This window comes from Antedon bifida, chromosome 8, assembly GCF_963402885.1.
Source record: "Antedon bifida chromosome 8, ecAntBifi1.1, whole genome shotgun sequence".
NCBI classification, from domain to species: Eukaryota; Metazoa; Echinodermata; class Crinoidea; order Comatulida; family Antedonidae; genus Antedon; species Antedon bifida.
In genome coordinates, this window is record NC_136233.1 from 14538002 (window position 1) to 14556280 (window position 18279).

An 18279-nucleotide genomic window follows, 5' to 3' on the forward strand; every position below is an offset into this window, starting at 1 on the left:
TTACTGACATATTGAATAACAAAATATGTGTTAACATGAAAAAAATTGCACTGCATTAATACCATTGTCATGTAATTTTGTTATTCTTCAAAATTACAATAAAAAGACATTTTTGGGGTAGGGGGTAACATTTATCCTAATAACCCAAGAATCCAACACCTAATAAGTATTATCTTGGTACCATTGTGTAGCATACATCTTTTAAAATCTTTTAAAATTTAAATAAAATTAATCGGAAGATTAGTAGGGTCAGTAGAGGTCAAAAGGTCATTGACCTTTTACAAAAATGCACATTTTTGCCAAAATATAGATCAATTTCAACATAGTATCTACAATTTTCAATATGTTTTATCTTAATTGTGTTTTACTTGTGCTTACTGACATATTGAATAAGACATTATATGTTAACAAGATTAAAATTGCAGTTCATTATACATAAATTATCATTTTTTATTGTTAAAAATTGCAATAAAAATACATTTTTTGGGGTAGGGTGGAACATTAATAGCAATAACCCAAGAATCAAACATCTAATTAGTACGATCTTGGTATTGATGTGTAGCATATATGTTTTTGTAATCATGCAGAATTTAAATGAAATTAATCGACTGATTACTAAGGTCAGTAGAGGTCAAAAGTCACTGACCTTTTGCAAAAATGTAATTTTTTGGCAAAATGAGATATATTTCAAAATCAGACCTCCATTTCTCGATATTTTTTTATTTGAATTGTCTTTTACTTGTGCTTACTAACATATTGAATAAGAAAATGTGTGTTAAGATAAAAAATTGCAGTACATTGTATAAAAATTGTCAATTATTAATTGTTAAAAATTGCAATAAAAAGACATTTTTGGGGTAACGGGTAACATTTATAAGAATAACCCAAGTATCAAACATCTAATTTGTATGTTCTTGGTATCGTTGTGTAGAATTTCAAATAAAAATTATGCATTATTATAAATAAAATTAAACAAAATGCTACACAACGATACCAAGAACATACAAATTAGATGTTTGATTCTTGGGTTATTCTTCTTCTTATAAATGTTACCCGCTACCCCAAAAATGTCTTTTAATTAAAAATTGACAATTTTTATACAATGTACTGCAATTTTTTATCTTAACACACATTTTCTTATTCAATATGTTAGTAAGCACAAGTAAAAGACAATTCAAATAAAAAAATATCGATGAATTGGAGATCTGATTTTGAAATACATCTCATTTTGCCAAAAAATTACATTTTTGCAAAAGGTCAGTGAACTTTTGACCTCTACTGACCTTAGTAATCAGTCGATTAATTTCATTTAAATTCTACATGATTACAAAAACATATATGCTACACATCAATACCAAGATCGTACTAATTAGATGTTAGATTCTTGGGTTATTGGTATTAATGCTATCCCCTACCCCAAAAATGTCTTTTTATTGCAATTTTGAAGAATAATAAAATTACATGACAATGGTATTATTGCACTGCAATTTTTTTCATGTCAACACACATTTTGTTATTCAATGTCAGTAAACGCAAGTAAAACACAATTAAAATAAAAAGTATTGAAAAAATTGGAGATTTGATATTGAAATGTATCTCATTATGGCAAATATTTGCAATTTTGAAAAAGGTCAGTGACCTTTTTGACCTCTACTGACCTTAAACATGGTTCAATTAATTTTATTAAAATTCTATACGACTAAAAAACACGAATGCTACACAACGACACCAAGATCATACTAATTAGATGTTTGATTCTTGGGTTATTGCTATTAATGTTCCACCCTACCCCAAAAAATGTATTTTTATTGCAATTTTTAACAATAAAAAATGATAATTTATGTATAATGAACTGCAATTTTAATCTTGTTAACATATAATGTCTTATTCAATATGTCAGTAAGCACAAGTAAAACACAATTAAGATAAAACATATTGAAAATTGTAGATACTATGTTGAAATTTATCTATATTTTGGCAAAAATGTGCATTTTTGTAAAAGGTCAATGACCTTTTGACCTACTGACCCTACTTATCGTCCGATTAATTTTATTTAAATTTTATAAGATTTTAAAAGATGTATGCTACACAATGGTACCAAGATAATACTAATTAGGTGTTGGATTCTTGGGTTATCAGGATAAATGTTACCCCCTACCCCAAAAATATCTTTTTATTGTAATTTTAAAGAACAACAAAATGACATGACGATGGTATTAATGCAGTGCAATTTTTTTCATGTTAACACATATTTTGTTATTCAATATGTCAGTAAACACAAGTAAAACACAATTAAAATAAAAAATATTGAAAATTGGAGATTTGATATTGAAATGTATCTCATTATGGCAAATATTTGCAATTTTGAAAAAGGTCAGTGACCTTTTGACCTCTACTGACCTTAAAAATTTTTCGATTAATTTTATTTAAATTTTATATGATTAAAAAACATGAATGCTACACAACGACACCAAGATCATACTAATTAGATGTTTGATTCTTGGGTTATTGCTATTATTGTTACCCCCTACCCCAAAAAATGTATTTTTATTGCAATTTTTAACAATAAAAAATAACAATTTGTATATAATTAACTGCAATTTTTATCTTGTTAACATATATTTTCTTATTCAATATGTCAGTAAGCACAAGTAAAACACAATTAAGATAAAAAATATTGAAAATTGTATATACGATACTGAAATTTATCTATATTTTGGGAAAAATTTGCATTTTGCAAAAGGTCAATGACCTTTTGACCTCTACTGACCGTAATAATCTTCCGATTAATTTTATTTAAATTTTAAAAGATTTTAAAAGATGTATGCTACACAATGTTACTAAGATAATACTAATTAGATGTTGGATTCTTGGGTTATTAGGATAAATGTTACCCCCTACCCCAAAAAATATTTGAAGATAAAACACTGATGATCATTACAAATGACGCAAGTACATACAATGCATCCCTATATTTTTCTTGTTAACATCGATTTTTTCACTCTATATGTCCGTGGGAAGAAAATGATACCAAAGAAGTTTAACTGTGGGGGGGGTGCACGGTAACCCCCTCCAGCCCATGGACTAATATTATTAAAAAGTAATTTTCTTTAAAGCAATATTATGAATTATATTTCTATTTCTATATATTGTAAAAATGACATTTTAAATCACCCATAATTTTAATCAATGAAAGAGTAATAATATATATTTTATTAATTTATTACAGTGAAAGTAATTTATAATTGAAAAATATTCATAATGATAAGCCTAATGATTTTAATGTGTACTTTCCCTTTTGCAAATACTGTATTGAAATCTAGACATTTCTACAATTGCATGAATGTTTCATAAACCTACATTATATTTTTATAACTAGAAGAAACAATAAACTATTACGCCTACTATAAATGATTAAACACTACTTTATGAAGTATTTTAAGATATCTGTGTGCTATTAGTTGGTTCTTGTGGTACAGTAGGTTTCAATCCTACTACGGTATATATTAATTAATTAATGACTTATGATGCTTTTAATAAATTAAAAAGTATTATATTATATAAGTCTACAGAATAATTTTTTTATTTGTACTTTACCACATCTAATATATGGCCTTTTCACCTAAAATAACAACATACAATCTCCCAAGTATATTTGATATATTATAGAAAATAATTGTTTTAAAGCCCCCTTCCCTACGTTTTTTAGATCTAATTTAAGATCACAAACTATATTTAATGTAAAAATAATACTATATGGTCCTATTGCGATAACTTTTTTCGTCTTTAAACGGTTAAAAATGTGAAAAATAAGTCGATTCTAATAATTATAGCGGCCCGCTATAAATCCCAAAATGCATTGCGCGCGGATTGATATTTTTGTTTTTCACCTGTAATTCGCCCACTTTTCGATCGATCGTGAGGCCAAAACAAATGGATGACTCCTAACTTGTCAGCGAAAATACCGGGTTTTCCCCAATTTGTATCAACGGAGTCTGGCAAAAATAGAAAGACAATTAATGCAGCAACTATACAACGTCAGGCTAGGTATATAGCTAGCGTACGATGTTCGTACGTTACCGATGTTTACCAGCTAGGCCTACAAAACTAAGCCTAGCTAGGCTAGGCCTAAGACCGTCCACGAGAGGTCGATCGCCGCGAGCTACTTAGGTAGTGCATTGTTTCTCACTTTTTATCATAATTTACCATAAAACGTACATTTAAGACAAGGAATGACATGGTTTAATGTTTTTAAAGTGATATATACGTATTATTTTCCAAAAAACGTCCAAAATTGCAGGGAAGGGGTCTTTAAATATCCCACACACAATTTAGGGAAAATCCCAAAAATAACATGGCAACGAATATAACTTACAATGGCGGCGTCCGCGACCGCAAACGTGAAATTTTGTGAGAATAAAAATCCAGCATTTAAAGTTGAAAAGCATCAACTGTGCAACTTGTAGGTATTCCAGTTTAATTTTATATAATCAGTTGTATATACGATAACATCTGCTTATACTGTAGTGTATTATAATGGGCATTTAAACATACTTTATTAGCTAGGCCATTTCTTGTGTGCTACCTTCACAGGATCAACACGAGACCTACTGTGTGTGTGTGTCCTCTTGCTATGCGAGTCAATTCGGCCCATACTAGTGTAGAGTAATAATCAGTAAGCTACTAAGCAGAAACTAATTCTTGATTAACTTAATTTAACAATAATAAGTACTGTATTGTAATCATTGTTGATAATAAATGATATTATTATTTAATATTATTACTCAGTCAATGAAAAGATATAATGCGGGCCTAGCTAGAGGGGGAAAGCATACACATGCAGTAACAGTACTAGTACTAGGCCTACTGACTGTTTGGACTAAAATAGTTGTTTCTTAATTTCTATATAGATGCTTACAAAAAACAGCAAAATATGTTTGTCCTCGGTGCAATGTCAGTTACTGTTCTTTAGCCTGTTACAAAAGTTTGGTAAGAAAATGCCTCATGAAATGTGTTGCAAATTGCTATTATATAAATCAAAATAACATTTATCACCAAGAAAGCAAATGCTTGTGTCAGGGATGCCAAAACAGACAAAAGCAAATAAAAAAATATATAAATCACAGAAATGAAAATAACAATAAAAACAACTGCCAACTCTCGCGAATATTCATTTTATTATTTATTTTTTTATATTGTGTATCTGTGTTGATAAATTTATCTTTTTTTTGTTTTCAGCATCATGCTGATTGCTCAGAGTCTTTTTACAGGGAACATGTGATAGATGAAATGAAAAATACAAAGAAAAGGTTGGCCTACTACTTATTTTTTAAAAGTTTAATTTTCCTTCATCAATTACTGTATATCAAGCTTTGTAAATATCGTATTTACGTTCCCTTTTCTCCCAGCTCTGAAGAAAGGCAGCAAGTATTAGACATGCTGAAGCGTTTAGAAGAAGATGATCAGCAATATGACATAAACAGTGACGAAGAAAGTCTGGAAACAAGACTAGAAGGGTTAAATTTAGGTACAATAGACACTTAAGCCTAAGCCCTCTTGGCAGTGTTGCAGTAGATAACTATAATATTGCTATCTTAAAGATGTATTGTCCCCAAAAAACATGAAAAATAAAGATTAATAACAAGGGGTTATCCGCCAAGTGCGGATAATCAATAAAAGAAAACTTTAAATAGGTAATTTTGTAGTTTTAATAAAATTATTCACTTTCCCAGAAAATGAACAAAAAGAATGATTTCACTTATAAAAATTGTCCAATCTGTTACATTTAACCAGTAACCTATCTAAATGTGTAAGCTCTATCTACACTATCAAACTATATGCGACAACAAAATGTGATGTGCCCATATATGGACATGATGATGATGTCATATCACTACCATATTTGGGCATGTCACTACTATATTTGGGCACACTTGTTTTGTTAACCTAGTTCGAAGACTGTAATCTTCCCAAGTATTCATAATGGAGCTATTACTATTTCCTTGTTTTTGTTTAATTGCAGAGAAAGACTCGGATCTTGTTTGGGAAAAATTGACACATGAAGAAAGGGAAGGATTTGAAAAGTTGTTGAAAAATGAAAAATTTGGCGGCCTTCTGGAAATTTGGGTTCCTTGGTGGTCACATCATGTGAGTGGTTTTCTTTTCAACATTGGCAGAATTGTTCTAACTTGTTATGTTATTTCTGAATGTTATTTTTTGTTGCATTTTAGGACAAATCACTTGTGAAAGAGGTGAAGGGAAGTTCAGATAAGAGCCACCAAATTACTTCAGCACCTGATGATGTTCCAAAGATCTTACCAAACATCACACCTTTTAACCAATTGTTAAAATCAGGCACACCCTCACCATCTATTAGTTTTAACTGTTTAAACGTTCTGTATCCTTTTACTATCATATCAAAAATGTAAGGTAAGGTGAATCATTTTAACTTGCATACCATTCCATACAAACATCGTAGTCTTTATTTGTCCATTTAAAAATTAATAGGAATTTGTTTTGAAAACTGGCATATCATATATATGCTGTGTTTATATATATATATATTTATAAATAAAACAGTAAAATTACACAGATATCGGCAACACAGAAAAGCACTACAACAACACACAAAAAACCACAAATCTCTTGGAAAAAATCATAGAACTCCTCTGAGGTGAAATGTTTAAAATAACATCTATTGTTATTTTTTGTAAACTCATAAGAATTCCAACTTATGTTGCATTTTGTACAGTATATATTCCTGAAAAAATAATTAGAAAATTAAGCACTTTTCAAGGTACAGTACAATATAAATCTACCATTTCTAGACATCAGGGTTGGCATTTATCAATATTTGCTTATATTTTTGCTTAAGGTGAAATATTTAAGAAGTGCTTAAGCAAATAGCTTAAGCTTATTTATCAAACCGTCTTAGCAATGTCTTAGCAGAAAAATTGTCTTAGGTAAATTTTACTTTGCACATGCGCAAAATTAAACTCTAGAGGGCAGCAAATTATGTCTTAAGACGAAAAACCCTTGCTTACGCGTGCGCATTAGCTTTTTTCTCTTAGCGATGGCGGCGCTATAACATTTTATCTCCGTATTTTCACTCCCAACAAGAGAGGGCGCATTCTGGCTACTATTGTTTTTATTACTTGAAATAGAGAAAGAGCACAACAGTCGGAAATACATACGAAAATCATTCGCTCTAAACTTAAATCAAATCAACATTTATTTATTTTTATCAATGACAGCGACCCTTGGCAGTCAATACAGTTTTATAAAAGTTAGTCAAGTGGGTCGTACCTATCCCGAAAATATTAGTTTTGCTTGTCCAATTTCTAGGCCATCTTTACGAAGATCGATATCATTATTTTAGCGTCCGTAGTACAGCGGAAAACGCACTAGCGTAGCCTTTCCGAATGCTCAATGTTCCGGCCTAGCGCGCTCGCGTTGTCAAAAAAGAATGTTTCTGTTGCAGAAATGAGATAAGACGAAATTTTTCATCTTAAGGCAGGGTATTGTTCGTCTTAGATTTAAGACAAAATTAAGCAAATTTTTTTGCTTAGATATATTGATAAATCTGACTTAGGCAAAATCAAGGATTTAAGGCAAAGTTAAGACGATTTTTTTGCTAAGCAAGTTTGATAAATCCGGCCCCTGGTGCTGGACAATTTTTGGTGGTAAAACCAGTCCGTCGTTTTTTTCTTGTGCACATTTGCACATGTACATGTTCTTTTTTTTTCTTTAATAAAACCATCAGATATTGTTATGTTCATATTGTAAGGTTTTACAACGGGCAACATTATGACTTACCACTGCAGTCTGCTCAGGTATTTATTGTTGTTTTGTTTAACAATAATAATGTTTGGTATATATATGTTTCAGAATATTTTTAAGTGTATCCAATCTATTTGGCGATATCTGCATTAATTTTGTATGTATATGATTTCCCCATTCAGGGTGTTTTTCAAGTATGTGACGTTTTTAGGGAAAACAAATCGTACCAGACAGTTAGTGACGCAATACACAGTGCCATTGCAGCAAATATCAAGGTAACATTCAGTTTCTACCATTCCAACACATATATTGCTGGTCTATTACTCAAAGACAATGCATGTGTCAACTTGAACTAGTCAATGACGGCAATGAAAGTAATAATATTTCGTAGGGCTATTTATATAAACATATGAATCTATATCTAGCAAATGTAAATGACAGTGTTTATCCATGCCAACTAGATTACTGCATTGAGAAGTAACCTGCCTCCATCTAGCCTGGTAGAGGACCTGTTACACCTCCTAACCGGACCTGACAAAGAGCATGATACAACTTACATCCAAGCTGCCCTTTCTGACCTACATCAGTTATTTTACAAAGCAAGAAAATGCTGCAAAAAAGGTACAGTAATATTGCTACATTTGGAAAACTTATAGCATTTTTATTAATTGATATAACAATATAGACATACAAACATAAGACGGTATTGTTTTAAACAATAATAATAAAATTACCAGAAGGGCTTGGCGGGTTATTGGAGTTGATGTATCCGTACTTAATTTCAACTATGATGCAGGTGTTCTCTCCTTGGTAAAACGTATACTCTCCCAAACAGACCACCCCCTCCATAAGGAATACACTTTTCTTCCATCTAATATTCGTATCCGTCTGCCTCGAAGCCGTACTAAACGCTACAATAAATCATTTGTCCCACAATCTATTGTGACCTATGACAAATTTGTCCAATGCTAACTCATGGAGAGAACACCTGGATCGTAGACTTTTTGATATTTTATATGTGATTTTATATTGATTTGTATTTTGTATTTATATTTGTTACTATCTCTGCAGTGTATGTAAGAGGAATTTCTGAAGTATGTTTTTATATATTGGACCAAATAAAGAATAATAATAATACAATACCAGCCCACTACAAATTTGGGAAATTCACCAATACTCTGACCAAGATCCCACCAAAGAATAGAAAATAAATATCCCAAGATAATAATAATACTGTATATCAATAATAAATAAATAAAAATCATTAATCTTTGTTAGCTGTCAAACATTCTGGTAAATCATCTCATCAGAGCCAAGAACTTGGCAAACGCTATTTTCAGTGTCAGAAGAAACTTGAGTTCTATTCATCCTGGTTGATGCAACATCACAAGCAATTGGTAGCACTAAGAACTTTAGTTCATGTAGAGCATTGTAAGTAGATTTTACTTATTTAAAGGATAGAGTTTGTCTGTGACAGTGGATAAATAAAGTTGAATTGATTAATAAATTAAAATGAAAGCACTCAGAAACTGAGTGAAGTACTTGAAAAAATATATCAGGGAAAACTATATTCGGAGAGAGCTCACTACTTGATATTTCGGTCCATGTTAAAAGAATACAGAGGGCTTGCTATTTAATATCTCGTATGAAAAATACAGGTAAAATATAATAAGCTTTTGTAACATCAATTTTCCTGAAAATCAAAAGGCATGTTCTGTATTAAAGTATATACCTATTAGTACCTTAAAAATTCTTCTGCTGTATTGTGCTATTATAATTTAGGCTATTATCACATTTATACTGTACTTGTGTATTTGAATCTCAGTGAAGCATTTTTTGTTGTGCTTTGTACAGGTAACATTGAGAGTGAAGAAAAGAAACAAAATGATGTGAAGAATAAAATAGAAGATAATATTGAGAAAATCAGAAAGCCAGCAACTACCCAGAAACTTATAGAAGAAATATGAAACAGAATTTAGGCTAGATGAACAACGTGGCTAGCCTAGGATAATTTTGGTTGGTCCAGATATACAAATGTGCGTGGTCAGTTTCTCCATGGTCAGACAATGTGCAAAGTGGACATACAGTATCTAGTTATACACTATTTGGTCATTCATTCAATTCTATTTTTGTGACTACAATGACAGATTGCCAAGTAGGTCTAAGTCTCTAGTATTATAATAAAGTTTATATATCTCTATGGTGAAACAACTGTGTACATAAAATATGGTATTCTAGGGGACCCTTTTAAATTCTGCCATCTTGAGGAGTCCTTGCATGTCTGGCTATTGACTATAACTTATTGGAATCAAAATAGAAAACAAATAAATTGTATATATCTGTCGATATTTATTCAATCTCTAAACGGATGTTTGTTTATGTACAAAGAAAACAATGTATCTATTCTCAATTACAGCACAATGCGTTATTAGTTTAACTCATTAAGTCCAACCAACACAATTCAATATTATTAGTAGTATCTATTTTCACAATGTAATTTACTTGCATATAATTAAGGATTTATGTTCATTTTGAAACACTTGCTTTATTCCTTAATTACATTATAATTTATAAAATTCCTGCTGTTCCTTTATCGATCAACTTCTCCAAATACAATATCTTGCGTTCCTAAAAAAATAAATCAAACTTATAAGGTTAAAAACTTGGCTAAAATATCCTATATACAACATTACATACTGTATTCAATTTACTACAATATAAACACTACTTTATACTGTCTAAATTCTCAGAGAAACTTACCAATGATGGCTACAACATCAGCTAACATATGACCCTTAGACATCTTGTGAAGTGCAGCCAAATGGGCAAATCCAGGGGCCTTGATCTTGCAACGGTATGGCCTACTTGAACCATCCGATACCATGAATATACCAAACTCGCCCTGTTATAAATTATTATTATTAATATTTCGGCCTAATGTGGGTGGGCCATTACCAAGAGAAACTGGGAAAATTCATTTTAAATAATAACAAATATTTTTATTTATTCAATTCTCACTAAGATGTACATCCAAAGAAATAGACATATTACAATGATGATGTTGCACATTGAGCCCAGTTATGATCAGTACACTGGGGTAACCCCCTACTCGTCTGTACTATGTACTAGGTTCTTTAAAGTGCACATGAGCTAGATGTGTACATGGGACCTACAGTTTATAGTCCTTATCCGAAAAGACTCCAGATAGAATAGACATAAAGACAAATCATTGGGAGGTGGACCAGTACCCTGGCATTAATATTAACCTTTATTATAACTGTATTATAAAAGTATACCAAATAACTAGTCCATTTATGTGTTCTGTTGTCAAAGCAAGTAAATAACCTACCTTGGGCGCTTCTATTGCAGTGTATGTTGTTCCTGGTGGTACTTGGAAACCTTCTGTGTACAATTTGAAATGGTGAATAAGTGATTCCATAGACTCCTAATTAAAATAATGAACATTGTAAGAACAAATAAGTAATGAACGAACAGAATAAAATACTTGACCAAAGCTCTGTCTACACTATCAAACTATTTTGATAAAAAAAAGTGTGATGTGTCCAAATATGGTAGTGATATGACATCATCATGTCCATACATGGGCACATCACATTTCGTTGTCACATAAAGTTTGATAGTGTAGACAGAGCTTTAGGAGGGATAGTAAAAAAGCACCCATTCAACACAGGAGTATATAGAGGACATACTTATTATGTTAGAAATCAAGGTATTTATACTGTACCTTCATTTCGGCCCTCTTGGGTGGCGATACCTTGTGATCATCTACCTTAATCTCGCCCTCTGGCATCTTATTTAATGCTTGAAGACATATGCGAAGACTTTGTCTCATCTCTTCAACTCGTATCAAATATCTGTAAATATTTTTACAACAGTAAGTTGTAACATTTATTGTTTTGCAAAATAGATTGACAAAATTTGTGTTGATTAATCAATAACAATTACAAATAGGAGGGCACTCAGGGAGCGTAAACCTCCACCTAGGCATATGAAAATTGAATCACATGCTATGAAACAATCCTTTAAAATCTTATGAAAATCGGGCAATAAATTTTATTAATATTAGTAATCCTGCTAACCAACAAATATAGAAAGAAACGAATACACACGCCATTCTGGCGGAGGTAATAAAACCCCTATTAAGGGGACACCTTTGGGACCCAGAAAACTGTCCCTGAATAAGGGGTAGCTGTAATGCTAAAACATATATTGTCCCTCATTCATTTCACAGAAAATTGTCTCCTAAATAAGTGTATCCCAAAGGAGGGGTTCTTATAATTATGGATGAGTATTACTTCCTCACCTATCATAACTGTCCCCATTGGTGCCGATGGGTACATCAAAGTCCACTTGGTCATATGCATCATATGGTTGAGTTTTTCGTAAATCCCATTTGATTCCAGAACCTCGCAGCATGACTCCACTAATATTAAAACAAATTTGTTACTTCTGATTTCAAACAAATGGTCATTGGTACTGTAGTGTAATGTACGCTTTCTATTTTATACATCAAAGTAAAGGTAAAGATCACATTCATTTCTGAACTTAGGGGAATGAGCTCATTTTATTATGTGTGTGTAGTAGGGTGGCCAGTTCCTTTCTACATGCCATTATCCTCCATAGTTTTTTCTACCAGGTACTCATTTACAGCTGAGTAGACTGGGAGTTGTCGGGAATTGAACCCGGATCTCTTTGTATGACAGTCAAGTGTCCTAACCACTCTCGGCTACCCACTCCAACTTACAAGTAGCAATTGCTTTACCTGAATCCATAATTAAGCGCCTCCTCTGCAGTAACTATGCCAACATTAAGTAACCTATCTCTCCAGATTCTATTGAAAGTTAACATCTGTAAAACAATACTTCACTTTAGAAACAAAAAACACATCATCTTTTAATGAAAAATCAGACTTATGTGTGAAAACATTAAATTCTAATGAATGAAAAAAACAACTTGATGCACTATTTAATAGACCTGATTGTGGTAGGTATCTTGCTGTAGTTTAAATTATGCATTACTGCATTGTATGTAGATCTAACCATCACTAAAAACAAAGCATACCTCTTCCACTTCATCAATTCGATCCGAAAACTTTCGAAGAAAATCATATATGTCATCCATCAAACCAAGTGGAAGATCCTCAACAAAAGAAAATCAGATGATAAATAATACATAATACCAGAGAGACTGATAATACTGTTATTAATTAACATTCTTAGCCTTTAAAACATTATAAGCGGAAGAAAATTGACATTAAAAAAAAATAATTTGACAGCATAAAGAACATTATGGATGATATACGGTGTATGATACTCTTCTATATATAAGACCATTATCTATCATACACACTGGCCTAACGCATAGGTCTAAGGCACCCGGTTTAAGGACCTTTGTGCTTTTTTTTAGCCTTTTTCGACATATTTTAATGCTGTTTTTTCCTCTGGGTACTGCTCAAGGGGTTTAGCCATATCCACACCACAGTATACATGCAGTTGCTATACGCATAGCCACATGTTTAAAATAATATTAGGCTTTACTCACTTGCTGTACCCCTCCAGGACGCACATAAGCTGCGTGCATACGTGCACCAGACACACGTTCATAAAATTCAAACATCTGAAAGAGAAAAAATAGCCATGTTTTTTATCAGCTGAAGAAAAATGAAAATGCCACATTTTTCATGATATTATTATAAAAAATTATGATGAAAGTGATAATGTATACAGTATAAATCTATAACTTATCCTATACCTTTTCTCTTTCTTCAAACATCCAGAAAAATGGAGTCATAGCACCCACGTCCAGAGCATGTGTGGTTACTGCCATGACATGATTGGCTATTCTTGTTAGTTCTCCAAACAAAACTAGTAACATAGGTAAAAAAAATAACAAATTCTTATTTAGCATTGGAAGGTAAAAAATATGTTATTTTGCATTAAAAACGAATATGTTATAATAATATTATTAGATAATATTATAATAATAGACGCCTGTATTACCCTTTTCACATCTGCAAAATGTAACAACTTGTAACCAGGTTTGCATAGTGTGAATACGATTTTTGGGAGAAAAACACACTGATGAGAGGCCTGTTTTTGTTGCAAGATGTTCCGAGTTCTTACTGCACGTGTGTGCATTAAACCAATCATAGTAATAAAATAGCGTGCAAGCAACTATGCTTTCCTTCCAAGGTTCTGCGGGGTTCGCATATGCGTGTATGAAAACGTGTAATAAATCGCGAGATCAAACCTGGTTACAAGTTAGACAAGTAAACATTTATGCAGATGTGAAAAGTATGTGATGTATTATATAATTCAAAAAAATCAATTTGCATGTGTTTTTGCCCTAGGAAAAGAAAACTGAATGGCAATTATGTTACTGTTCTATGTGGTAAAGAACTAAATTACGTTCAATCCACTACCTACCTTGGTTGTGTTATCAGCAATGATACTAGGGACGAACTGGATATTAAAAGGCAATATCGATCATTATGTATTAGAGGTAACTCTCTTTGTAGGAGATTTAGTAAATGCTCAACAGATGTTAAGATTACTTTGTTTAAGTCATACTGTATTAGTATGTATTGTGCGGCCTTATGGTGCGATTTTAATGTAAAAACTATAAAGTCATTACAGGTCTGTTTTAATAACGCACTTAGAAAGATTTTAAGACGCTCAAGGAGCTGTAGTGCTAGTGCTATGTTTGTTGATAACCATGTTCCCTCCTTCTATGAGTACATTCGGAAATCAATTTTTTGTTTCAAAACAAAAATTGAAAAAAGCTGTAATACTTTAATTACATGTGTTTTTTCTCGTATTCTAAAAGATTCAAAGTTGCATAGAAAATGGACAGAACTTTTGTATATATAATCTCATGTATACTTTTACGTGTGTTAACTAGTATCAGTATAGCCATAATAATGTGTTGTTTTGTAAACTATAGTAATCAATAATATAATAATGTCTACAGTCTACATCCAATAAACCTCAAAACATAATCCACATATTTTAAGAGGCACTATATGTCAACAAATAATTATTAGTCCTCTCTCCATGACGGTTGTCCCATAATGCTTTGTATTATTTTTTATTGTATTTATATGTTTCATATGGACAGTTTGTCTGAAATAAAGTTGAATTGAATTGAAAAGGGTATATGTCATAATTTATGATAATCACCTCTGATCCATTTAGCTCTTTCTGGTACCTCAATATTAAGTAGATTCTCAATAGCTAGTGAGTAGCACTGTTCATTGCACATCATGGAGACATAGTCTAACCGATCCATATAAGGCAGTGCTTGCAGGTACGTCTTGTACTCCATAAGCTTCTCGGTACCACGATGTAACAAGCCAATATGTGGGTCAGCTCGAATGACCGTCTGAAAAAAAGCGTTTCGATGTATACAGTAGTCAACAGTTGTGACACTCTTGATCAAGACTTGAAACTTAAATGGATTTATATGGTGTAATGCACAAAATGCTTTATTAAAAACTGTTCATTACCTCTCCACTAAGCTCCAAAACCAGTCGAAGCACGCCGTGAGCAGCAGGATGCTGGGGGCCAAAGTTCACCACTAAATTGGAGATATTTTTTTCAGGTATTGGGTCAACGTCTAAAATGAAAAATAATATTTAAGGCTACTAAGCATGTTTCTTTCTTCTTCCCAGAAAGATAACTTTGACAGCATGTATACCGTCTAATTAACATTGTAAAACCAAGAAAAGGGAGGATTTTTTATTTAGAGATGGGCTTCTTTTCAAGATAAATTATATTGCAAACAAAATGAATACTGTAAATTCTGTGAATTTCTATTTCTACAATTATTAGTACTTATAGTTAGATTACCTTTGCAAACCAAGTCGAAAATAAAATCATTTAATTTTGTGTTTTAAAAATAAAAATGTTTGATTGTTATTGCTTGAAATTGAAATTTTAAAGTTTAGGCCTAGGTATAAAACATTCATTACCATCCCAGGGAGGATGTGGCCATTTTGAAGTTGTTTCATTTGGATACATTACAGCTCTAGAGTAACATTCAACATCCTCTATATCAGGTTGCCACTGCCTTGCACCTCTGAAACAATAAAAACCAAAACTAATAAAAGGACAGTCACAGCGTGTGTATGTAGTATAATATAGTATTCTAATGAAGACAATTGGACTAAAGTTACATTTCTTTTTCTTATAACAACTAGGTATGCTCTCGTTAGGCTAACCAACCAGAGTTGTGGGTGAAACCGATCCCTGTCGGGTGTCGATCGATGTCCTGTGGTCCGCCGGCCTAGCCTAGGCTAGGCCTAGCCTAGGCCTAGCCTACCTAGCCTACTAAGAAAGGATTAGATGTTTCTACAACAGAATTTATGTTAAAAAATGAGGAAAAATACCTTGTTGCTGTAATTACGGGTGCATTTTTTAAAACAGCACTTTTTAGTAGTCGTTTTCCGAAACATGGCGAAAGATTCTTGAACTGCCGAAGTAGCGACGCCATGTTGAAAAAAAACTGAACTAATTCGTTTGCGCCCTACTGTCTATTTGCGTTTCCTTTAAACGCAACTGGTGGATATATCATAAAACGCGTTTTCCGTTGTATCTTGCGCGCCAGCAATCCCGAATTAAAAATTGAATTGATTGGAAATTGAATTTTATTTGACAGAGGACCCCTTTTTAAAATGAAGACCTGCACGGGTGATCCTCTTTAAAGATGATTAATAAAATAAAATATAAGAAATTAGCGTTTCAAGTTGAAATAATAATGATACAGGAATATATTTTTACTATCCATCCATAATCCTACAGAGGGATTTTCCCATTTCGATTCAGTAGTATGAAAACAGGTAATAAGTTAATGTAAACAAGAAATATTTCTTACAAAAAACGCTGCTCGCTTAATGACGTAACAGTTTTAAAGATATATTGTCCCTCTGAAAAATATTTTTTATTTCAAATTTGTTTTTGAATGTGTCATTTTATTGTCACATAATATTTATTCACGTTAACCAAACAATTATTTACCTGAAAAAATGTAATTTAAACTAAAGCAAAAAATACTTTTTGGTTATAATTAAACGTTTCTTTTCTTTTTTTTATACGTAAATAAATATTATTTTTTTGTTACAGAAGTGAATAACTTGTATTTGAAGTAAAACACAACAAGAATTCCTACTTTGATATGAAACAGACTCAATTTCTGTCACTTTAGTTTATTGTATTGCTAAGGTCAAGTCTGGGGGTCACTTCATCAAGCCTAGATACTTCAAGTGTGAAGTGTCCTATTACAAAAACAAAAACTTTAATGGACTGTTTTGATAATAATTCAATGATTATCTGACAGCTTTGCTTTGGGATTTGTAATTTTAGCATGACGTGTCTTAGTTTACAAAAAAAAACAAAAAACGTCGGCCTCTAGTACTATAACTGCTGCTTGCTTTCAGCTTCTGAATGAGTAGCCCTCTTGGGATGTAGCTGTCTAAAGCCGCGGCGCGAAAAGCCAGCTTACAATTAATTCAAGAAGTCTCAGAATCAAGGCATATTGTTCTATCGAAAGTCTCGTTGTTTTCAAGGGGAACGAGTAGGCCTATTCAGGGCGAGCGGATTGCAATAAATAAATAATAGTCTTTGGACGATTTTGTCGGAAAAAAAATGCGATATCTATATTTACTATATGCATAATATGGGGAATGCGCATATTGCATTATATTATCTATCATCATTTAGTCGTAATATTGTGACTACTACTGTGAAAAAATAAACAACTAAAAAATCTACAGGAATGTTGTTGAAAAAATACAAACAAAAATGGCGTTTCAAAAGTTTTGTCGAAAATTGGATTCTCCAGACTATGGATATATGTCATGGCTACAAGATATTGTTACCCAAAAGGTCGCCAATTTGTCATTTATTTCGAGAAAAAAAATCACACTATAGTTAACACTGCTGTCAAAAAATGACCAAAAATGTGGACTTTTGATATATGATATATTGCGCTATTATGAGGTCGAGAGTCATAGTAAGCAGAGTTGTCAAAATAAAGGTTAGAATTTTAGGTATGTAATAGTACTAGCTAAAGGCTAGTAGTAGGCCTAGTAGCACAAGATATATGACGATTCATTGATCAAATAATAAGAAATTGTAAAAAAAAAAAGCTAGTGTAAAAGTTTTTTTTTAAATCCAACATGGAAAAAACCACAGGGACTCGACTCAATTAAAAATATTAACCAACTTATAGACACAATAGGCACGTACGATATTAAATTCAGTACCAGTAAAAAAAAGTACGTACTAGTATTAATTATTATATATTATATATAAATAAATTTACACATAAAAAATAATTAATAATAATAATATAATCGGTACTAGTAATAATTGTTCACGTGATATATATCAGGTGATTGGTGGAAATTAACCAAATTACTACTTTCAGCAAAAAGTAAATACGCCTTACAATAAATAACTCTATAAATCGATGCAGGGCAAA

At 31.9% G+C, this 18279-nt stretch overlaps 2 protein-coding genes across 3 annotated transcripts; one reads left to right on the forward strand and one right to left on the reverse strand.

The window, feature by feature from the left end:
* The first annotated feature begins 4361 nt into the window (after positions 1–4361).
* LOC144851143 (zinc finger HIT domain-containing protein 2-like) lies at positions 4362–10143 on the forward strand. 2 transcript variants are annotated; one of them, XM_078708701.1, is made up of 12 exons: positions 4362–4462; positions 4911–4989; positions 5239–5309; positions 5409–5527; positions 6023–6147; positions 6231–6397; positions 7763–7832; positions 7962–8054; positions 8241–8400; positions 9058–9210; positions 9634–9752; positions 9784–10143. In XM_078708701.1, the coding sequence occupies exons 1-11, from the start codon at positions 4377–4379 to the stop codon at positions 9744–9746; spliced, it is 1236 nt and encodes a 411-aa protein (XP_078564827.1). In that variant the 5' UTR covers positions 4362–4376; the 3' UTR covers positions 9747–9752; positions 9784–10143. The 2 variants fall into 2 exon arrangements, with proteins under 2 accessions (XP_078564827.1, XP_078564826.1); XM_078708700.1 differs by having other exon boundaries at positions 9634–10143.
* Positions 10109–16302, reverse strand: LOC144851142 (NADH dehydrogenase [ubiquinone] iron-sulfur protein 2, mitochondrial-like). Its single transcript, XM_078708699.1, has 13 exons — positions 16187–16302; positions 15770–15876; positions 15305–15414; positions 14979–15180; positions 13552–13664; positions 13342–13416; positions 12862–12939; positions 12563–12648; positions 12104–12223; positions 11525–11654; positions 11129–11224; positions 10540–10681; positions 10109–10407 (listed from the first exon to the last, which is right to left on the reverse strand). The coding sequence occupies exons 1-13, from the start codon at positions 16288–16290 to the stop codon at positions 10370–10372; spliced, it is 1401 nt and encodes a 466-aa protein (XP_078564825.1). The 5' UTR covers positions 16291–16302; the 3' UTR covers positions 10109–10369.
* Between the last annotated feature and the right edge of the window lie 1977 nt (positions 16303–18279).

Coding starts and splice junctions, on each gene's coding strand:
- LOC144851143 (XM_078708700.1), top strand. CDS start 4,377: ATGGCGGCGTCCGCGACCGCAAACGTGAAATTTTGTGAGAATAAAAAT. Junction 6,148..6,230: donor TTCCTTGGTGGTCACATCAT/GTGAGTGGTTTT, acceptor GTTGCATTTTAG/GACAAATCACTTGTGAAAGA. Junction 7,833..7,961: donor TACCACTGCAGTCTGCTCAG/GTATTTATTGTT, acceptor TTCCCCATTCAG/GGTGTTTTTCAAGTATGTGA.
- LOC144851142 (XM_078708699.1), bottom strand. CDS start 16,290: ATGGCGTCGCTACTTCGGCAGTTCAAGAATCTTTCGCCATGTTTCGGA. Junction 13,665..14,978: donor AAGAGCTAAATGGATCAGAG/GTGATTATCATA, acceptor CTATGTTACTAG/TTTTGTTTGGAGAACTAACA. Junction 13,417..13,551: donor TGTTTGAAGAAAGAGAAAAG/GTATAGGATAAG, acceptor TTTCTCTTTCAG/ATGTTTGAATTTTATGAACG.